Consider the following 23,865-nt stretch of genomic DNA (forward strand, 5'->3'; position numbering starts at 1 on the left):
GCTTTTTTTCCCTTATTTATGACACAGGTGGTGTCACTTTGACATTTCCATGAGTAATATGGCCACCACACTTCAGCTATCTAAACCTAAACCAGTAGGACATAAATGCCCTTTAGACAATCATAAAAAGGACACTTGCTAACATCTTCAGGTATTTTGTTTAGGCTTGCCTGTTGAGATTAGTATCATCACGGAGATATGCTCTCCAGACTCACCTAGGTAATAATCTGTGCTTGTCTTAGTGGTGGGCTGGTCATTACTGTTAATACTTGCCAGGTTCTCTGTTCCAGCCTCTGCCTTCTCAGCATGTTTATTGCCTTCTGATCTACAGGTAAGAGGCCACAAAACCCACCTTCATCTCCCGCCACCTCCACTGATCCTCCCCATACCCACTCTTAAACATTCCTTCCTTAGGCCTCTTCTCTTTTCCTTCTTTATATTCTGCTTGGGTGATTTCACTCATGCCTGCGGTTTCATCTAACACTTACTTGTTGATGTACCCTGATCTCTTTGTCTCTTGCCCTCTTTCCTGAATTCTGACTCCTTACTGGACACGAGCACATAGGCATGTCCTACAAGTATCTCGAATTTAATTCATTTTTTTCTTAAGCATGCTTATCTCGTGTTTCCCGTCTTAGCGGATGGCATCTGTGTCTTAGAGTCCATGGTGTTAGCTTTGCCTTACTCCTTTTGTCCACTCCCTGTGTTCATTGGCTCACCAGATATTTCCACTTCAGCTCAGATGTGGCTTAACATGTTCTCACCAAATGTTCTGCCAGTACTTTAGTTTGGTACCTTGTGGTGTCTCACCAGCTGCACTGTGAAGCCTCCTAACTGGTCCCCCAATCATCAGTCTTTACCCAATTAGTCCATCATTCTATATGTCGTCAGAAAATACATATCTGATCATGACTTTCTCCTTCTCAAAGTCAAGACAGTACTTGAATATCAAAGCCTCTACTATACATGACAGTGCAGAAACGGATCCTCCCAAGCTCTCTAGCCCTAACTCTTCTCCACATATACCCTATGCTTCAGTCCTAACGTCGGCCATTCCCTGAATATGCACTGCTTGTTCATGCCTCCATGACTTCACATGTGTTATCCAGAATGAATATGTAGAATGGCATTGTACCCTGGGAGATAAGCTCCTCAACCTTCAAGGGCCATGTTAAACATCATGTCTTCTGGTGAAGTCTTTGGATTCCCTCAAAGGTGACCATTTTCCTCACTTTGCGTGCACTTCATGGTGCTGTCATGGTGCTTGTACTCTTGTTACTTGCCTGTCTTTTGCACTACTGGTCTTTAGAAATTGAAGTGGGAAGGATGGGAGAACAGTCACCATATTTTACACAGCTCAGTATCTGTAGCATCTGGCACTGGAGAGCCACCATGGTGGGTGCCTACTCAAATGAATAGAAAAATGAATTTTAGAAAAGCAGGTGGGAGCATAGGGGCCAGGCAGATTTCCCAGAATGACTGTGAGAATTGAGCAGGAAAAGAACTCTGTGCTGTGTGTACCTATGGAAGAGACCGCTCCAGGAGACTGACCTTTACTTTTTTGGTATCTGTTGGTAAATGTTGAATAAAGGAAGGACTCTGGTGTGGTCTGTAGATGTTGGGTGTCTGAATTATTCTGGAGCACTCGACCCTTTTTTTTTTTTTGGCTCAGGAGTACACAGATAGTTGGCCTCAAAGCAGCTCCTGGTTTAGGGAATGATGGAGAATATAAATTTGGGTAGCTGAGAAGAGCCACGAGCAAGGAGATGCAAAAATATGACTTAATGTAGAAGGCAGTTCTGTGAATTTTAGTAAAACAGAACTCAGATTTGCTGTTAATGAGTTTTCATCAGGCTTATTAAAAACTGCAGAAAGAAAACATTTCTAGGGCTGCTTTAGACTGATTTCCTCACACTGCTGGGATCGTTCCAACCTTCTGGAGTGATGTTCCAGATCACCTGCTTTGTGAGAGAGACAAGTAACAGGATGTGGGAAATTAGTGAGCCATGGGCTCTGCAAACTGCAGTTTTGACTTTTAAAGTCTTATTCTTGGATGAGAAAGAAAGAAAAAAAATAGATGGGAGAAGTAGAGTAGGGCTTGTTTTTAGGATAACTTCCCATGCCTTAGTCTGTTCAGGCTGCTCTATAACAGAATACCACAGACTGGGTGGCTTATACATGGCAGAAATTTATTGCTCACAAGTCTGGTGGCCGGACGTCCGAGGTCAGGTGCTAGCATGGTGTGGTGAAGGCCCTCTCCAGGTTGCAGATTTCTTCCTGTATCTTCACATGGCACATCTCTCTGGAGCCTCTTTGTAAGGCACTACTCCCATTCAGGGCTCCACCCTCAGGACTTAAGCACCTCCCAAAGGCCGCACCTACTAATGCCATCATCTTTGGGGTTTAGCATTTCAACGTATGAATGTTAGGGGGACACAAAAAAATCAGACCACAGCACCTGGTTAGAAGTGTGTCTGTACTGTTAGAAGCCACTAGACAGAGTAAAAGTCCAGGACTCACCCAACTCAGATGCTACGCTGATAGTGGGGTGTACAGAAATTCCACTGAACACACTTTCAGCTGTTTTGTGTATGGTTTCTTTGATTTTAAGAAATGTTGGCATCTCAAGAATTTGAGGAAGCTTCGTAGCCTTCTTGCACGGTTTACTGCCAACTAGTGTTTCTGGCACAATCCTTCACTTTAACTGTGCATTGTAGGAACTAGCTCATCTAGGCTGAAGCCTGTTTACTCCGGATGCATCAGTTACTCCGCACAGGACCTGGCCGTTAGTGATATAAAATCATTTAGCTCGAAACCAGAAGATTCACACACATAAAATTCAACAATTTAGCGGTTACTGGGAAGTATTAACAAAGTGCTGCTACAGGTATATTTCTTCACTGGGCCTCAAGCTAGGCTGAAATGTCTAGACTCACCTTTGTCTTCAAAGATATACTAAATTATAGTTATATTAAGTTTAAGAAATTTGGCAAAATCATTTAGATGTCAAGGTAGGAATGGTAGAATGGTTTGAAATAGGGGAGTATTAGTGAACCTGCCAAGATTTTGACCACATTCAACATTTATCGATTATATACTATGTGCCAGACATTGTATTGGGTACTCAACTGGCTCTGTCTATAACAAGGGGAAAGTGTGAAAATGATTATTTCCAGAATAGAGTGTTGCTTTATTTTGAACTCTTTTAGGTAGATGCAGTACTGTCCTTTTGAGGATTATCACTAAGGTTTACATATTAGATCAGTTACTCTTTTTCATTTTATGTGAATTAAGCCATACTGCATTCTTAAATTAGATTTTGATTATGTGCATGGATATATATATTCAACAAAAATTTGAATATTTACTATATATACTATGAGTGTAGGCAAAGATGATCAAGGCATGGTAGGAGGGTCATGGTTTCTGGGAACTTTTTTGTTAGGAATAATTTTTAGTGTGGAAAATTTTAAAAAGTTAGATTCTTTCTTAAACATATCCCATTACCTATCCTTTATGATTTTTCTTGATATTATCATCACTGGAGCATTTATCAAATTGATATTTGCAGGGGGGTTATACTTTGCCTAATGTACAAAAAATAGCTTCACAGATAGAGTGTAATTTATTTTTTAAGTTACACAACTTTGAAGGTGTACAAAAAAATTAACCTAGTAGACCATTGGACACTCAAACTAGTTTCTTGCCGAAAGATGAGGTATCTGTCCACAACTTAGTACTTTGTCACATTTATTTCAATAGAAAATGCTTACTAGACAGAAGGTGGCAAAGTCGAAAGTTTAACCAATACCAATTGTATTCTTAACAAGGAAGCTTTAGAAACACTCTAGATGTGGGAAGTGAGGTATAGGGCATTGGATAAGGGTCCTAGTGAGGTGATCTGGAGTACCTGAGATCTAGTATTGGATGAAAAGCCACTGTGCTACTTTAGAAAGGAAGAGAGCAACACAGTTAAAATAATCAATGACCAACACAAGCTTGGTAGCGATGCTCAGAGCAAGCTTGCTGAGGGCAGTGTTGGTGGCCGGAACCTGGCTGAAGAATAGATTGCGATAATCTAGTGAGAGATGGCGAGGTCTTGATGAAGGAAGTGGCAGTAGGACCACAGAGAGTGTGCAGACAGAAGTGTTCTGGGAGAGAGTTTAACTTAGGTATTTGGGAATGAAAGCCCTGCCAAGTATGATACGTTTGATCCAAGTTGGAGAAGCCCTGTACTTACCGATAGAACTTTAGAGTAGGAGGATAGAAAACTTAGCTGTTCAGAAGTTCATCACCCATTTTCTCCTTTATCAGAAGCTGTCTTGCTCCTTTCTTAGGGTCATTTTGATCATCATCAAGCCTCTCAAAAAATTTGACATCCTCGTGTATACAGAAAGTCCATTAAATTAATTAAATGGAAAAAACAAAATTGCCCTATGAAAAGTTCTTTGTGTTTGTTTTTATCCTCTAAGGAAATGCTTCCTGTTGCAGTTCTTACAATTCTTTAGCTACACACTGAAGAATAACTAGGATGCAGTGGCTTCCGCTCCCCTCCACTCTCCTTCTCCACCACAACCTCGGGCACTAATATAACATCGTTATTTTGTTAGCTTGCCTCTGCAATAATTCTCCTCCCTCTTCTTAAAAGCCTCCATGCCAAAGGACAATGCAAAGCATTCTTTCTTGCAATAGATGCTAATTGTGTTCTTCGTTGGGATCTTGCTGTCATAGCCACAGTCGCTGTGCCATCGTGTTGGGAGGCCCGGGTCACAGTAGTTATTGTGAAGAGTAATGAATGCTGGTTAGTGGTGATGCGTTGTCGCCTGCATCTGTGGGTGAGAACACGCAGTCACTGTAATTTGCCTGGCGAGTGATCATATTGGTGTAACATAACGTCAACTGTTAAGCAAGTCAGCTGTCACAAAGAACTATTGGTTTTTTTTTTTTTAATATAGAATTTTTAATGAGAAACTTTGAGTTATAGAGATTGAAGATGTGAGAAGAGCTACCTGGTGTGTGTTGCATATTAACCCCTACTTCTCAGTGTGTTTTGGGATCAGGTTTACATATCTGGTGGTTTAGGGAAGGGAGTGCCAGCTCTGCACGTCTCTGCTCTGGCACAGATTGGGAATTGCATGTTGGATAAGTGACGTGACTGGTGTCAACTAGGAACGAGGCTTCCTGGCAGTGACCCCTTCGTGAAACTTGTGGATTCTGAAAGCAGAATCACTGTGAATGTAGTTTCCTCAACTAGTTCTTCCATCTGCGTAAGGAAAAGGTTATTTCTTCAGTAGTTGTTTGAATGGGATGGTGCTGTTTCTCAAGAATTCTTGCTGAAGTAACAGGAAGCATTTGCTCTTATAAATAACCGTGGTGCTAATATGCAAGGACCTTACCTTACCAGTCTCAGGATTGGAGCTTGTTACTTTTTTGCCTGCCCACAGCCCACAGTTTCTTCCTCTCCAACCCACTGCCCATCTTTGAACACTTTTTAGCTATTTGCTCATTAGCATCTCTCATTAAAAGTGTCCTGGGAGTGCATTTCAAAGCAGTTCTTTTTATACTTGTTTCTTCAAGTTTTGTCGAATTTCCAGCAAATGTAACGAAGTTATTGCTCAAAGTGAAACTTAACCTAATTTATACTTTTCATCTATTCCCTCCTGTCCTGCTTTAGTACATTGCTTTTTAGAAAAGTGGATTTTGACTAGCACAGTAATTTGTATGCCATGAAGAGAGAGGAAGTGATTTTAGGTGTGACTTGAAGTTTTGTTTTGTTTTGTTTTGTTTACAATTTAGGGTCTTTTTATATCCCAAGATCCAAGGGGCTGGTAATTTTGGAGGAGGGAAATATGTTAATTAGGACAGGAGAGATAATGTGCAATTAGATCATCTGCCAATGCAGGTAAAATTCCTTTTTGTTCCTTATTTTATAGTATTAAATTAATAATAGGTATAATCCTACCATTAAAAGTTACCTAAATAACACATGTTCAATGCAGAAAATTTGGAAAATATTTTTTATAAAGAAAAAATCCAGCAGATTATCAATTACCTCTATGCCTGCCACCTGAAATAACTATCACTAAGTTTTGGTGTATATATACCCTTCTGTGATTTTTGTAGATCATTTTTCCATAAAGCTTGTTTTGGACTCAAGCAGAGATGCAGTAAGATATAGTAGTCATTTTAAGTTTCTTCCATAATCCAAGAACAAGTTTCCATAATAATTCTTTGGTCAACATTTATTAATATTAAATGGGTTGAAAATAAAACTTAGGGAAAAAAATAGGACTATGAACAGTTAATATTAAGAACTATTTCCCATAATTCTAAAGATAAGTTTCCTTGAGTTTTTCTTTTGACATTAACATTTTATATTATTAAAACAGTTAAATTTTTGTGCAGAAATAGAAAATATTCGTAATGAGGAAATTAAAAACAACTTTTCACTGTTATATAGACATACTGACTGTAATCAAGGTGGCACTGATTGAATGGTTCTTAATGAAGGTAGAAATAGGGCCCTGCTTCACAAATAGCCCGCTTTTACATGTTTTCCCTTAGATAAGTGAGAGCCAGTTAAGAATGAAAAGTTGCTTTGTCTCTTCATTTTGTTAACCTCTTCCCTTTCTCCCTCTGACAAGTCAACGTCTGCTTCTGTATAGCTAACCGCTGCTGTTTATTTTCTGCTTCTGTGACAGCTAGCCGATGGCGGAGTCTCTTCCCTTCAAATGTCTCACTGGCTTTTCCTTATAGCCCTGTGGCAAGACTCAGCCCTTATAGCAATGGCATTAATACTCCCAGCTTCTCTAAAACCTCAAATAAAGCAATACTAACACCTGAAAGAACAGGTAATATTTCAACTTCTCGTCTAGCGGCTTGCTTTGTAAATCAGTCACTAAACACAGCTTAAATATCCACCTTTCATTGAAAAGCTTGAGGGTAATCTTACTTATCACAATGGGGAGTCTGCTGCACACTTACTTGGGGTAATGACAAAGGCGAGGGTTAATTTGTACTTTAACGTCATTAATCTGCTCTCAATTGTGTACAGTAGGCAGCCTTCACTCTATCAAATGCGTATATATATAATTATGTGTTTCCAAATGCATAATGTGCTTTTAAAATTAAATGTTGAACAAAATAAAGGTCTTTATGATTTTCATTATGATTGAAGATTATCAGACTTTTATTATATCTTGCTGTTTAAAAAATTGTTGGTGCTTTTTATTAAGTCAGGGCTGTGTAGAAAGAATAGTCATAGTAGCTTTTTATGAGATGACGGTCTCATAGTTGTCTCAGCATTGGTGATTCCATCCCTATAATTTTCTCCCTTCAGCCCTTTCTTCCTTGGTTCTCCTATCTCAAGCCATTACTTTCTCACTTTCATGAGTGACTACAAGTCTCCTGTGACGATTCTAAATTATGAAGGTTTTGTATGTGCTTCCCTGTATGGACGTGTGCCGTTTATGTGTGATATTCTTATCCATTTATAGCACTGCTGTTTGTACCTGTTTAAAAAATGGACCAGATTAAAATTTAGTTTAAAATATATAATCCATTACTACCAGAGACAAGCATGTCTGATTCTTCATTGAAAGTGTACAGGATATGTATTCTTATACCATGCCTTTAGATATATACTTAAGCTAATGGGATGCAGATTTAGCATTATTGATTTTTCTTGTCTTACGGTGGTAAAAAAAAAAAACATATAACATGAAATCTACTGAAATCTCCCTTTTCAACAATTTTTTTTAGTGTACAGCACAGAGTGGATTTTTGAATTATGAAAACTGAATTTGAGAAAACAAAACAAGTGATTTTGTATATATGAATTATGAACACGTGAAGAGGTGCATACTGTCTTGCCATTCTCCTGTCATAGTGGTGTGTTGGTTGTTTTTTGGTGACTTAATGAAAACAGGAAAAATATAGATGGGTCTTGTTTTTTTTTTTTTAATCCATTCAGCCACTCTGTGCCTTTTGATTGGAGAATGCCTTGAAGTGCTGACTGTTGATATGTGAACTGTAAAGCACATGCAGATAGCAGTTCTTTAGACTAAGTAACAAACACGTTTCCCTTGTTTTTAGGTTACACATCCAGGGGCTCCCCTCTCAGTCCCCAGTCATCCATAGACAGTGAGCTGAGTACTTCAGAGCTGGAGGATGATTCTATCTCCATGGGATATAAGTTACAGGACCTCACTGATGTTCAGATCATGGCTCGTCTGCAAGAAGAAAGTAGGTTCCTCTTTTTTTTTTTTTAATTAATTAATTTATTTATTTTTGGCTGTGTTGGGTCCTCGTTTCTGTGCGAGGGCTTTCTCTAGTTGCGGTGAGCGGGGGCCACTCTTCATTGCGGTGCGTGGGCCTCTCACTGTCACAGCCTCTCTTGTTGCAGAGCACAGGCTCCAGATGCGCAGGCTCAGTAGTTGTGGCTCACGGGCCCAGTTGCTCCGCGGCATGTGGGATCTTTCCAGAGCAGGGCTTGAACCCGTGTCCCCTGCATTAGCAGGCAGATTCTCAACCACTGCGCCACCAGGAAAGCCCCGGTTCCTCTTTTTAAACTAGAAAACGTTTTAAGCTAGAGGCTTCTACTTGAAATCTAAGGGGGTGGGGAGGTTTCAGGGATTTCTCCCCAGGTAATGGGCAAACAATTCTATTTGTTCTCTCCTCCCATCCTACTTTGTACGTGGCGCAATTAAATGCTTCTCACAGTCTCATGACCATTGTAAAATATTAGGACATAATCTGGGCAAAATACATTGATGTAAAACATCACCAGTGTAGCCACTGTGGAAACAGTTTGCCAGTTTCTCAGAGAACTAAACATGCGGTTTCCATAAGGCCCAGCACATTGTATTCTTGGGCATTTATCCCAGGGCAATGGAAACTTGTGTTCAGAAACACAGAAACCTGTATATGAATGTTCATAGCACTTTATTTATAATAATAGCCAAAAACCAGAATGAGCTCAGGTGTCCTTCAGTAGGTGAGTGGTTAATTAAGCTGGGGGTACCTCCATACTGTGGAGTACTACTCAGCAAGAAAAAAGAGTAAATTTTGATAGACATTACCATCTTGGATGAATCTCCAGGGAATTATGCTGAGTGAAAAAGATGATCTCAGGAGATTTCATACTGTATAATTCCATTTATATAACATTTTGGAATGACAACATTTTAGAAATGGATGGCAGATTAGTGGTTGCCGGGGCTTAGGGATATGGCGTGGGCTCTCAGGAGGGAGGTAGATGTGGTTATAAAAGTGCAACATGAGGGATTTAGGGAGCTGCTCTGTTTTTGACTGTGGTGATAGGTATATGATTCTACAGGTGATAAAATTGTATAGAATTTAATACTAACACATGTACACATATAAAAGTAATACTGGAGAATCTAAATCAGATGGGTTTATATAAGTGCCGATATCATAGTTGTCCTATTATTCTATGATTTTGCAAAATGATATCATCAAGGGAAACTGGACAGAGTACACAAAAGATCTCTATTATTCCCAGAACTGCATGTGAGTGTGTAGTTATCTTAATACAAATTCAATTAAACATGCATTAATGCATTCTCAGATGCAAATTATTACATATAGAATGGTTAAACAACAAGGTTCTACTGTATAGCACAGGGAACTATATTTAGTATCCTGAGACAAACCATAATGGAAAAGAATATAAAAAATTACGTGTATATATATATGTATAACTGAATAACTGCTGTACAGCAGAAATTAACAAAACATTGTAAGTCAGCTATACTTCCATAAAAATTGTACTTCTCAAGATACATAATTATTGCAGGAGAGATAATTGGAAATGTTATTTCCAATAACATTGAGTTATTGGTTCTGCAATAAGGTTACAACAGTTAATCTGAGCGTGAACTACTTCAAGGGTATTAATGGTATCAAAAGGCAAAAGAAGATGTAGATCACAGACTTGGGCTAAGCTTATTTTGGAATTATCTTCTGAGGCCAACATAAGTAGAAACAGCCAAGTATCATTTAAGCATAACAATTTCCTGCTTTCAGAATTGGGCAAGGCTACTATGAGAAAGATTGTAATGCTTATGCAAGATTTAATAAGATACACTTTGAGAGGAAAAACGATTATTTTATGTTGTTATTTCGTAACAATACACTAACAGTAACTCTTTCTAAAAAAATGTATGGCTGAAAGATTGGATGTCAGTCTCGGAAGTTAAGTAGTCAGTCAGGCATAGACTGCTTTAAAAAAAAGTTGTGGGGGGCTTCTCTGGTGGCGCAGTGGTTGAGAGTCCGCCTGCCAATGCAGGGGACGCGGGTTCGTGCCCCAGTCCGGGAAGATACCACATGCCGTGGAGCGGCTGGGCCCGTAAACCATGGCCGCTGAGCCTGCGCGTCCGGAGCCTGTGCTCCGCAACGGGAGAGGCCACAGCAGTGAGAGGCCCGCATACCGCAAAAAAAAAAAAAAAAAAGTTGTGGGTTGGGCTTCCCTGGTGGCACAGTGGTTGAGAGTCTGCCTGCCGATGCAGAGGACACGGGTTCGTGCCCCGGTCCGGGAAGATCCCACATGCCGCGGAGCGGCTGTGCCCGTGAGCCGTGGCCGCTGAGCCTGCGCGTCCGGAGCCTGTGCTCCGCAATGGGAGAGGCTACAACGGTGAAGAGGCCTGCGTACCGCAAAAAAAAAAAAAAAAAAAGGTGTGGGTTGGCAACGAGATAACTAGAAACTTCCAGATGATGATGAATAGTGTCTCCTAAGTAGCCTTCCTAAGTATCTCTCCAGATTCCATAAGGAATGGCTCGGGGAAATCGACAGATACTGATAGATGAACTGTAGCGGTATATTTAATCTTCACTGGAATTGGGGCAATCTTTTTCCAGAACAGAATAGTCCAGTATTAGCTCTCTGTTTGGTAGGTAAATGTGTCTGTTTTCTTGGGATTTAATAAACTAAGAACAAGATAGTGGGTCTCCACTTGAATCACTTGCTTGACACAAATTTTCCTCAAATATTTGATGAATTGGAACTTAATAATTAAGCCAGATTGAAATGCCTCATAAGATAAAATACCAGTCCCTGTTGTTCCGTAGGTCTCAGGCAAGATTATGCTTCTACTTCAGCATCTGTGTCGAGACCTAGTTCCAGTGTGTCACTGAATTCAGGAAAAAAAGGGACATGCAGTGATCAAGAATACGATCGATTCAGCCTGGAGGACGAGGAGGAATTTGATCACCTGCCACCACCTCAGCCTCGTCTTCCAAGATGCTCACCTTTCCAAAGAGGAATCCCCCATTCACAGACTTTCTCCAGCATTCGGGAGTGTAGGAGGAGCCCCGGGTCCCAGTATTTTCCTTCGAATAATTACCAGCAGCAACAGTATTATTCACCTCAAGCCCAAACTCCAGATCAGCAACCAAATAGGACCAACGGAGGTAAGTTGTACGCGCCGTTGGTACTCGATGTGCTTGGACCTTTCATACGTGGTCAAGAAATGGTTTTAAAGTCAATATAAATAACTGGTAAATGTTTCCAAGACTTATTAAGTACATCCTTAAGACCTTATCAGTTTGGTTGGTGTACATTTAAATCCATAATTGACCAGCTTCTGATTATGTGTCCCAGATTTATAGCTTCAGGAAAACTGTTGTGAGGTACCGGACTGAGTCAGAAATGGGGGAGCATCTTCGTGTTGTGGCTGGTAAAGCTGTAGGACAGCAGGGCTGTGGAAGTTGAGGAGTTCCTAGTTCCATGGAGTCGGAGGCACGGAGCTGCATCCTCTCTCATCTTTCTTAAAACCCCCCATCTCTGACGGCCTGCTCCTAGCCCACAGTGATGGATGGGAAGTGTGGACCGTGGTGCTTGGAGAGGATGCTGCTGTGCACATCGAGATTTAGGGCAAGTTTGGGATGTGGCTTTCCCTCTGGTGTCCTGACATCTAGAATTAAGATCTGTGCAGCAGTGGGGCTATGGAAGCTGATGTTTGGCGTGGTAACGGCAAGTTGATTTGTCCTGATGGCAGCACGGTGGGTTGGAATATGTGTCGTTCTTTTTTTGTAATTTTTTTATTTCCCTCTTCATCATTTATCTTCCTTCCCCACTCCCAGGAGTTATAGATCTTGACTTACAAGAACTATAGGGAGAATAATCATGTGATATTCTAAGCCTGGTATGTTTTTGCACTGATGATCAGTTGACCCTCACACACAAATCCTGTAGAGTATGGAGAAACCAACGATATTTATAGAGTTATAGCTGTTAATTATTATACAGCAGCATTTCTCAAACCTGGGCCCAGAAATGGTCCAACAAATTATTTTAAAATATTGCAAGGCCAAATACAAATCATACTAGTCATCACCTGCTATCATGTACTTAGTGTTTACTTTTTCTTCCTCTGCACTTCTATTATTCATGCTAATTGAGAGACCATTTGAAAATATTTAAGGTTTTATAGTCTCTCTTTTTTAATACCTTCAGATTTCAATTTAACAGAAAACAGTGGCAGGTAAAGTGACTGCCACTAGTGAGTAATTTATTAAAGCCCATAATATCGAAGACAATATTTTATGTGCTTAACGAAAATTACAGCATCATTAAAACTGCGGGAGAGGGCACAGAGTTGTTTCTGCAAAGGCTTGTTTTGTCACGTGTTTTAGAGCATCACATCCTGCCTGTCAAGCAGATGCTCCCTCTGCATCTTGATTAGCTGTCAGTGGGATCATTGTCCTACCTTAGAAAAGAGGTGTTAACTTATATTCAACACCATTATGAAAAGGGTTAGGTGTCCCTAAATCTGTGTTATGATGGTTCCTGTTAGGAGAGTGGAAATATTTCTCAGCCTGGTGTCTGACTGTGGTAGTTTTATTTCTCTAAAAGGTCTGGTCTCCACACGTAAAGGAAAATGGAATACAACAGCAGTTCTCTGGATTGGACTTCTGACTAATCAATTTAATGGCTGAAGGCCTGAATGGCTCTGAAGGCCAGTACGTGCTGAGTTCCCCTCCTGGCCTACCACTTACACCTTTCCCAGGCTTCTCGTGCCTCTGAGCTCTCACTTATTTGGCTACAAAATGTAAACAAATAACAACCCTTTCTTAGAAAACTTAGGTATAATTGGACATCAGATCATCTGGTACACTCTCCTTTATGTAACATGTAATCCTTTAACCTAAGTTTGTCATAAGGAATAAATGAAATAATGACCATTCCATTGCCTGGAATAAAAACGCTGGAAAAGTTCAAAGTGCTGAAAAAGTAAAGGTGGTCTCCCCAGCCCCACTGTTTTTTTAAACTTTTATTAATGTGGCTCAGATATCTGAGCCTTCATTTGTTACCAGAGGATTATTTGAACAGAATTGTGGAATGAGAGTCGTAACTTTGAAACCAATCTCTCAAATATTTTTCTAAATTATTAAAATAATATGGATAAAAGAAAATAATTATAAATAAAATAGAAGTGCGTGTTAATATTTCCTACTTCCATAGCTCCTACATTGCCTGGTTTCCAAAGGGATGGCTCTTTGAAAGATCTTGGTATATTTCTGGGGATCATAGGATTAAAAGGAGCAGACAGCAGTCCACTCTTTTTTTTTTTTTTTTTTTTTTTTGCGGTACGCGGGCCTCCCACTGTTGTGGCCTCTCCCGTTGTGGAGCACAGGCTCCGGACGCGCAGGCTCAGCGGCCATGGCTCACGGGCCCAGCCGCTCTGCGGCATGTGGGATCTTCCCGGACCGGGGCACGAACCCGAGTCCCCTGCATCGGCAGGCGGACTCTCAACACTGCGCCACCAGGGAAGCCCCTAGCAGTCCACTCTTACCTGTGACTTCAGTTACCCATGGCCAACTGCAGTCTGAAAATGTTAAATGGAAAATTACAGAAATAAACAATTCGTAAGTTTTAAACTGTGCATTGTCGTGAGTAGTATGAGGAAATCTTGTGCCTTCCTGCTCTGTCCCACCTGGGACGTGAATCATCCCTTTGTCCTGTGTATCCATGCTGTGTGTGCTTCCTGCCTGTCAGCACCTGTATAGGAAGAACATCGTATATATAAGGTTCTGTACTATGGGCGGCTACAGGCACCCGCTGAGGGTCTTGGAACGTATCCCCTGCCCATAAGGTGGGGCAGGGTAGGGCTACTGTATTTGAATAGTTTGCCAGGTCTTAAAGCTTGCAGAACATTTGTTAACTGTGATTTTTAGGGTATGGCAGGGGTTATCAGTGGCATGGTGTAATCAGTGTTAGCCTGAGGACCTCCCCTGAACCCTGTATTTACTGCAAGTCTAGATTTAGATGTTTGGTGGGTAGCTGGCTGCTGCCTTTATTCCTTAAAGGATTCCTAAAGATTGATAGCAGAAGAAAAGATAGAGAAACAATGGTCTAGACTATAATCCCACTGAGAGTCGGGAACTCCCTTGTCTAACACACTGTATAGTATATATACACAGGAAATACTCGTTCATTCATTCATTCCTTCCACAAAGTGGGGAAGGGTGTCCAAGTGAAAGGACCAGCACGCTCACGGGTACAAGAGAGTGTGAAGTATTTGGAAATTCCGTTCTCCACTGTGGTTGGCAAGTAGGCTGTGTGGCGAGGGCAGCAGGAGATGAGTCTAGAGATGGCTGCAGAGCCTGTATCTTAGAAGGATCTTGTCTCAGTCCAGGAGCTTGGGCTTTCAGAGGAAGGGGAGGGACAGTGACTGGAGGGTTTTTAGCAAGTGGCTGGCTAGAAGTCACTGGCTGTATGGAAGATGGGGAGGAGCAAGACAGGGTGTACAGAGACCAGTTAAGAGGAAAATTTTGTGAAAATGTGGATGACAAATAATGAGGTCTAAACTAGGTGGTAGTGGGAGATTTGTTAAATATTTATGAGGCAGAATTGAGAGGACTTGGGAGTTGAGGGTGAAGAAGGGAGGTGAGACTTGGAAGATTCCACCGCTTTTTGGATTAGGTGACTTGATGAGTAGGGCTATAATCAAGGGATCTAAGTGATGCAGAAGGAGCTGTGTGTGAAGGGGAGAAAAATGAATCTGGTTTTGTACTTGAATGGGTTTTTACTGAGTATTCAGATGTATCCTGTGTTTTCTGAGCTTGAGTGACCTGATATGTGTACTTTAGTTTTGGCAGGGTGTGTATTAAAGAGAAAACTGTCTACATTGTAGAGTTGCCCTCTTGTGGCTGAATTCAAATCTCAGCAGCACTGAGGTCTGTGCGTGACTGACTCTCTGCTGCCCCTTAGTGGCGGAAGATGTTCTCAGCAGGGAAAAAGAAAGGGAAGCATTTGTTCAAGTCTCCAAAGGTTTGGTGGTGTACTCATGCCCCTTAAAACTTTCCAGAAGTTAATGTGGTCATGTTGATGTGATGAGTGGATATGTCAAAACATCTCAAGTTAGAATTTTAAGAATTTCTTCCTCTTTTGATATGCTAGCGAAAGATTCAGTAATTGCTGGTTTGACACTTCTAGGTTTTTTTTTTTATTATTAACATGTAACAATTCCTAGCTTTTTTTTCCTTTTAAACTGTAAGATTATTTTCTATCCTCACTTCGATTCAGTTTTATCCACTTATTGTATAGAAACAAACAGCTAATTGATTACCTAATTCCTCCCTCTTTTTATAGAACAAGTGCTTTACTTTAGCAGTCTGTTTGGTGGAACCTTTCTGGAGACATGGAGTGTGTTTGTCTCTACCGGGGGTAATTAATTAGCTTGCTAGAGTTCATAACACACGTGATAATTTCTGTTTGTCATTGAACAAAATATAATTTCTATTTAATTTTGAAAGCTAGTGTTTTAATTGGCATAAAAGTTGTGATTTTTAACTTAGTAAAATTCCTTTCTAGATAAGCTCCGAAGAAGTATGCCTAATCTAGCTCGGATGCCAAGTACAACCACTGTTAGTAGCAATGGTAGTTCTCCAGTCACCGTGCGGAATAGTCAGAGTTTTGACTCAAGCTTGCATGGAGCTGCAAATGGAATTTCAAGAATACAGTCTTGTAGTAAGTATGACAGTATTTTTGTATGTAATTTTAATTAGTTGTAACACCATTAGGAAAATCTTACTATTTCATTTTTCTTTCTCTTAAGAACACTACAGGAAACTTTTCTCCTTGTGACACTTTTTTGTCTTTCACCATGATAATTGAGTGGTATTTTCATTGGTGCCTATGTCACCAATTAATAATTAGTAAATTATATGCAATCCTTTATACCCAGGGATAGCAGTAGAAGCACTAGATGGTGATTTATTTGTTTACTCATCATACAAAAATGTTTTCTTTGCAGACCTGCCTCTTTTTAGCTGTGTACTTGATCTATTTACTTTGAGGAAAGCACACTTATTCTGTCTAGCTGTTACTTTGGTCTTATTTTTCACCAGTCCAGAGCTTTCCCCTGGCAAATGAAGTTCTATTTTAGTGTGTCTAAAGTAGGAGTCATCTACTTCATTTCAGTTTGCCCCACAGTGTGTCATTCATCCTCTGTACAGTTTACCCAGTGATGAGCAGCACGATGAAAGTAAAATCTAGTGTGTGTGTGTGTGTGTGTGTGTTCGCTTTGTGTGGGGATGTGCTGGCTCCAGGGCACCCCCCCACCTCCTACTCATGCTGTCTGTAGGGGTAGTTGGGGTTAAGTCTGAGGCTGACCCCTGGGTGGCAGATCCAAGGTCACAGTCCCAGTATTGATATGCCCAAACCCGGGAGGCCTGAAGTGTGTTCAGTGTGTGGCCAAGCGCCATCAACCAGATGTCTTAAGTCTGTACCCAGAAGACTCCCTGGTGGCCCTAACAGACTACCCTGTGTACCTCCAACACATGTCTAGAATGGGTTAGATTTTTGGTGCCTACCTCTGTCATTCAGTAAAGTGTTACACTTTACTGTCATTATGTCATCTTCCATACTAGCCTACTGGCTCCCTCTGGGCTTGGACAATAGTGCATCTGATTTTCTGTCCCCAGCACCTGGCATGCTGCCGGGTACATTGAGCTCTCAGTAAATGTTTGAACGAATGTATAAATGAATGCCATAGGGCTGTATCTTAGGACTTGATCTGTTAATATTTGAATTAATGGCTTGTTTAAAGACAGAGAAGACAACCTGTGAACTAATGGTGGGAAACTGAGAAGGCTACTAATTTTATGTCAGGAGGTTAGGACAATTGGCCAAATATATCATGATATTTAACTGAGATAAAAATTCTACACTTGAGTACAAAAGTCAATAGTATAAGCATAGAAGGGAAAATACAGTTGTGATGGTAGCAAATAGGGTAATGATTAGGAGTTTTTGTGAACTCGAATACAGTGTGGGTTAATAGCACGATTCGAGTGCCAGAAAAATGCACGTAACCCAAAATAGAATAGAACATAAACTACAAACCATGGCAGGTTTTGACGGAAGTGCTCAAGAAATGACGGGAACATGTCAAAAGGATATAGGAAACAACTTGAAGAAACTCCCAGAGACCAAATCTGGGACAGTTTGAGCCGCAGAATAAATATTTATATTAAAGGATTATAACCCATAGGTTATTTAACTGTGGGTCCATACTTAATTGAATAAAATAAATGGAGAAGAGGGGAAATTCTTCTTTATAGAAGAATTGCAATTGATACACAAGAGAAGTGAAGAAAATAGAAAAACCATTGTAAGTCAAGCATAATAATGAGAGAAAACAAAAAAACCTGAGAACAATGTTCATGTGTAAGAGGAGGTCAGTCATGAACTTGTTTCAGATCTCAGGACTCTGCTCTCATTGACTTTTATTCCTAAGCATTGTAAGAGAATATTCTTTATACATTCTAAGTGTGTATCATGAAGATTCCTAGTTCTGGGCCGTTCTGCTTTCTGGAGTGAACAAAGGTAGGATACAGAAAGTTGGAGAGGCAGCCTGATATAGAAGGAAGACACTGGGTTAGCAGTCAAATACTTGAGTTTGGGTGTTTTTGTTTTTGTTTTTAATTTATTTTATTTATTTTTGGCTGCTTTGGGTCTTTGTTGCCGTGCGCGGGCTTTCTCTAGCTGCAGTGAGCGGGAGCTACTCTTCCTTCCGGTGCGCGGGCTTCTCACTGCAGTGGCTTCTCTCGTTGCAGAGCACGGGCTCTAGGCACGCGGGCTTCAGTAGTTGTGGCATGCGAGCTCAGTAGTTGTGGCTAGCGGGTTCTAGAGTGCAGGCTCAGTAGTTGTGGCGCACGGGCTTAGCTGCTCTGCGGCATGTGGGATCTTCCTGGACCAGGGCTCGAACCCGTGTCCCCTGCATTGGCAGGTGGATTCTTAACCACTGTGCCACCTGGGAAGTCCCTGGGTCTTTTCTTAATCATAAGTTCATGGGAAAGCTCCATATCCTTTCCGATTCTTGTTTTCTCATTTGTAAAATTAGGATTCTGTCTATTGATCTTAACTAGTTTCTCTTTGTTATTTTTTTAAACTCAAGGGTGGTTATCTATCTTGTGTGTAGGAGAATTAATGGGAGTATCTTCATGAATAGCTGTTCCGTAATTTCATTTCAAATGATTTTGAAATTTTATTGAATCTGTAGATAAATTTTAGAATTGGTATCTTAAAAATACTAGTTTTCTAATGCATTAACATGGAACATTCTTTCATTTATTTAGATCATTTTGTCAAAGTTCTATAGCTTTCTATATAGAAGTTAATACATCTATAATTTATTCCTAAGTATTTTATTTAAAAAAAATTTTTTTAACATCTTTATTGGGGTGTAATTGCTTTACAATGGTGTGTTAGTTTCTGCTTTATAACAAAGTAAATCAGTTATACATATACATATGTTCCCATATCTCTTCCCTCTTGTGTCTCCCTCCCTCCCACCCTCCCTGTCCCACCCCTCCAGGCGGTCACAAAGCACCGAGCTGATCTCCCTGTGCTATGCGGCTGCTTCCCACTAGCTATCTACCTTATGTTTGGTAGTGTATATATGTCCATGCCTCTCTCTCACTTTGTCACAGCTCACCCTTCCCCCTCCCCATATCCTCAGGTCCGTTCTCTAGTAGGTCTGTGTCTTTATTCCTGTCTTACCCCTAGGTTCTTCATGACATTTTTTTTTCTTAAATTCCATATATATGTGTTAGCATACAGTATTTGTCTCTCTCTTTCTGACTTACTTCACTCTGTATGACAGACTCTAGGTCCATCCACCTCATGACAAATAGCTCAATTTCGTTTCTTTTTATGGCTGAGTAATATTCCATTGTATATATGTGCCACATCTTCTTTATCCATTCATCCGATGATGGGCACTTAGGTTGTTTCCATCTCTGGGCTGTTGTAAATAGAGCTGCAGTGAACATTTTGGTACATGACTCTTTTTGAATTATGGCTTTCTCAGGGTATATGCCCAGTAGTGGGATTGCTGGGTCATATGGAAGTTCTATTTGTAGTTTTTTACGGAACCTCCATACTGTTCTCCATAGTGGCTGTACCAATTCACATTCCCACCAACAGTGCAAGAGTGTTCCCTTTTCTCCACACCCTCTCCAGCATTTATTGTTTCTAGATTTTTTGATCATGGCCATTCTGACTGGTGTGAGATGATATCTCATTGTAGTTTTGATTTGCATTTCTCTAATGATTAATGAAGTTGAGCATTCTTTCATGTGTTTATTGGCAGTCTGTATATCTTCTTTGGAGAAATGTCTGTTTAGGTCTTCTGACCATTTTTGGATTGAGTTGTTTGTTTTTTTCTTATTGAGCTGCATGAGCTGCTTGTAAATTTTGGAGATTAATCCTTTGTCAGTTGCTTCATTTGCAAATATTTTCTTCCATTCTGAGGGTTGTCTTTTGGTCTTGTTTATGGTTTCCTTTGCTGTGCAAAAGCTTTGAAGTTTCATTAGGCCCCATTTGTTTATTTTTGTTTTTATTTCCATTTCTCTAGGAGGTGGGTCAAAAAGGAACTTGCTGTGAATTTTGTCATAGAGTGTTCTGCCTATGTTCTCCTCTAAGAGTTTGATAGTTTCTGGCCTTACATTTAGGTCTGTAATCCATTTTGAGCTTATTTTTGTGTATGGTGTTAGGGAGTGATCTAATCTCATACTTTTACATGTAGCTGTCCAGTTTTCCCAGCACCACTTATTGAAGAGGCTGTCCTTTCTCCACTGTACATTCCTGCCTCCTTTATCAAAGATAAGGTGACCATATGTGCATGGGTTTATCTCTGGGCTTTCTATCCTGTTCCATTGATCTATATTTCTGTGTTTGTGCCACTACCATACTGTCTTGATTACTGTAGCTTTGTAATACAGTCTGAAGTCAGGGAGCCTGATTCCTCCCCAGCTCCATTTTTCGTTCTCAAGAATGCTTTGGCTATTCGGGGTCTTTTGTGTTTCCATACAAATTGTGAAATTTTTTGTTCTGTGAAAAATGCCAGTGGTAGTTTGATAGGGATTGCATTGAATCTGTAGATTGCTTTGGGTAGTATAGTCACTTTCACAATGTTGATTCTTCCAATCCAAGAACATGGTATATAGCTCCATCTATTTGTATCATCTTTCATTTCTTTAATCTGTGTCTTATAATTTTCTGCATACAGGTCTTTTGTCTCCTTAGGTAGGTTTATTCCTAGATATTTTATTCTTTTTGTTGCAGTGGTAAATGGGATTGTTTTCTTGATTTCACTTTCAAATTTTTCATTATTAGTGTACAGGAATGCCAGAGATTTCTGTGCATTAATTTTGTATCCGGCTGCTTTACCAAATTCATTGATTAGCTCTAGTAGTTTTCTGGTAGCATCTTTAGGATTCTCTACGTATAGTATCATGTCATCTGCAAACAGTGACAGCTTTACTTCTTCTTTTCCAATTTGGATTCCTTTTATTTCCTTTTCTTCTCTGATTGCTGTGGCTAAAACTTCCAAAACTATGTTGAATAAGAGTGGTGAGAGTGGGCAACCTTGTCTTGTTCCTGATCTTAGTGGAAATGCTTTCAGTTTTTCACCATTGAGGATGATGTTGGCTGTGGGTTTGTCATATATGGCCTTTATTATGTTGAGGAAAGTTCCCTCTATGCCTACTTTCTGCAGGGTTTTTATCATAAATGGTGTTGAATTTTGTCAAAAGCTTTCTCTGCATCTATTGAGATGACAATATGGTTTTTCTCCTTCAATTTGTTAATATGGTGTATCACATTGATTGATTTGCGTATATTGAAGAATCCTTGCATTCCTGGAATAAACCCCACTTGATCATGGTGTATGATCCTTTTAATGTGCTGTTGGATTCTGTTTGCTAGTATTTTGTTGAGGATTTTTGCATCTATGTTCATCAGTGATATTGGCCTGCAGTTTTCTTTCTTTGTGACATCCTTGTCTGGTTTTGGTATCAAGGTGATGGTGGCCTCATAGAATGTATTTGGGAGTGTTCCTCCCTCTGCTATATTTTGGAAGAGTTTGAGAAGGATAGGTGTTAGCTCTTCTCTAAATGTTTGATAGAATTCGCCTGTGAAGCCATCTGGTCCTGGGCTTTTGTTTGTTGGAAGATTTTTAATCACAGTTTCAATTTCAGTGCTTGTGATTGGTCTGTTTATATTTTCTGTTTCTTCCTGATTCAGTCTTGGCAGGTTGTGCATTTCTAAGAATTTGTCCATTTCTTCCAGGTTGTCCATTTTATTGGCATAGAGTTGCTTGTAGTAATCTCTCATGATCTTTTGTATTTCTGCAGTGTCAGTTGTTACTTCTCCTTTTTCATTTCTAATTCTATTGATTTGAGTCTTCTTGCTTTTTTTCTTGATGAGTCCGGCTAATGGTTTATCAATTTTGTTTATCTTCTCAAAGAACCAGCTTTTAGTTTTATTGATCTTTGCTATCGTTTCCTTCATTTCTTTCTCATTTATTTCTGATCTGATTTTTATGATTTCTTTCCTTCTGCTAATTTTGGGCATTTTTTGCTCTTCTTTCTCTAATTGCTTTAGGTGCAAGGTTAGGTTGTTTATTCAAGATGTTTCCTGTTTCTTAAGGTGAGCCAGTATTGCTATAAACTTCCTTCTTAGAACTGCTTTTGCTGCATCCTATAGGTTTTGTGTCGTCGTGTCTCCATTGTCATTTGTTTCTAGGTATTTTTAAATTTCCTCTTTGGTCTCTTCAGTGATCACTTCGTTATTAAGTAGTGTATTGTTTAGCCTCCATGTGTTTGTATTTTTTACAGATCTTTTCCTGTAAGTGATATCTAGTCTCGTAGAGTTGTGGTCGGAAAAGATACTTGATATGATTTCAATTTTCTTAAATTTACCAAGGCTTGATTTGTGCCCCAAGATATGATCTATTCTGGAGAATGTTCCATGAGCACTTGAGAAGAATGTGTATTCTGTTGGTTTTGGATGGAGTGTCCTATAAATATCAATTAAGTCCATCTTGTTTAATGTATCATTTAAAGCTTGTGTTTCCTTATTTATTTTCATTTTGGATGATCTGTCCATTGGTGAAAGTGGGGTGTTAAAGTCCCCTACTATGAATGTGTTACTGTTGATTTCCCCTTTTATGGCTGTTAGTATTTGCCTTATGTATTGAGGTGCTCCTATGTTGGGTGCATAAATATTTACAATTGTTATATCTTCTTCTTGGATCGATCCCTCGATCATTATGTAGTGTCCTTCTTTGTCTCTTCTAATAGTCTTTATTTTAAGGTCTATTTTGTCTGATATGGGAATTGCTACTCCAGCTTTCTTTTGGTTTCCATTTGCATGGAATAACTTTTTCCATCCCCTCACTTTCAGTCTGTATGTATCTCTAGGTCTGAAGTGGGTCTCTTGTAGACAGCATATATATGGGTCTTGTTTTTGTATCCGTTCAGCCAATCTCTGTCTTTTGGTGGGAGCATTTAGTCCATTTACATTTAAGGTAATTATCGATATGTATGTTCCTATTCCCTTTTTCTAAATTGTTTTGGGTTTGTTATTGTAGGTCTTTTCCTTCGCTTGTGTTTCTTGCCTAGAGAAGTTCCTTTAGCATTTGTTGTAAAGCTGGTTTGGTGGTGCTGAACTCTCAGCTTTTGCTTGTCTGTAAAGATTTTAATTTCTCCATCAATTCTGAATGAGATCCTTGCTGGGTAGAGTAATCTTGGTTGCAGGTTTTTCTCCTTCATCACTTTAAATATGTCCTGCCACTCCCTTCTGACTTGCAGAGTTTCCTCTGAAAGCTCAGCTGTTAACCTTATGGGGATTCCCTTGTGTGTCATTTGTCATTTCTCCCTTGCTGCTTTTAATATGATTTCTCCTTGGATTTATCCTGTATGGGACTCTCTCTGCTTCCTGGACTTGATTAGCTATTTCCTTTCCCATATTAGGGAAGTTTTCAACTATAATCTCTTCATATATTTTCTCAGTCCCTTTCTTTTCCTCTTCTTCTTCTGGAACCCCTATAATTTGAATGTTGGTGTGTTTAATGTTGTCCCAGAGGTCTCTGAGCTGCAGTAGTTATTTCCACTATTTTATCTTCCAGGTCACTTATCCGTTCTTCTGTCTCAGTTATTCTGCTATTTATCCCATGTAGAGAATTTTTCATTTCATTTATTGTGTTGTTCATCGTTGTTTGTTTCATCTTTAGTTCTCCTAGGTCTTTGTTAAATGTTTCTTGCATTTTGTGTATTCTATTTCCAAGATTTTGGATCATCTTTACTATCATTATTCTGAATTCTTTTTCAGGTAGACTGCCTATTTCCTCTTCATTTGTTAGGTCTGGTGGGTTTTTATCTTGCTCCTTCATCTGCTGTGTGTTTTTCTGTCTTCTCAGTTTGCTTATCTTACTGTGTTTGGGGTCTCCTTTTTGCAGGCTGCAGGTTTGTAGTTCCTGTTGTTTTTGGTGTCTGTCCCCAGTGGCTAAGGTTGGTTCAGTGGGTTGTGTAGGCTTCCTGGTGGAGGGGACTAGT

At 39.8% G+C, this 23,865-nt stretch overlaps 1 protein-coding gene across 1 annotated transcript in view; it reads left to right on the forward strand.

Moving 5' to 3' along the window:
- SLAIN1 (SLAIN motif family member 1) overlaps positions 1-23,865 on the forward strand; it is a gene marked incomplete at its 5' end in the record, with an annotated part of 60,023 nt that overhangs the window by 31,022 nt on the left and 5,136 nt on the right. The window contains 3 exons of the mRNA XM_082859214.1: positions 8,095-8,244; positions 11,089-11,430; positions 15,836-15,991. Of these exons, the coding sequence (XP_082715340.1) occupies positions 8,095-8,244; positions 11,089-11,430; positions 15,836-15,991 (648 nt within the window). The remainder of the gene's footprint in view (positions 1-8,094; positions 8,245-11,088; positions 11,431-15,835; positions 15,992-23,865) is intronic.

Source organism: Leucopleurus acutus, assembly GCF_964270905.1.
Source record: "Leucopleurus acutus genome assembly, chromosome: 18".
NCBI lineage: Eukaryota > Metazoa > Chordata > Mammalia > Artiodactyla > Delphinidae > Leucopleurus > Leucopleurus acutus.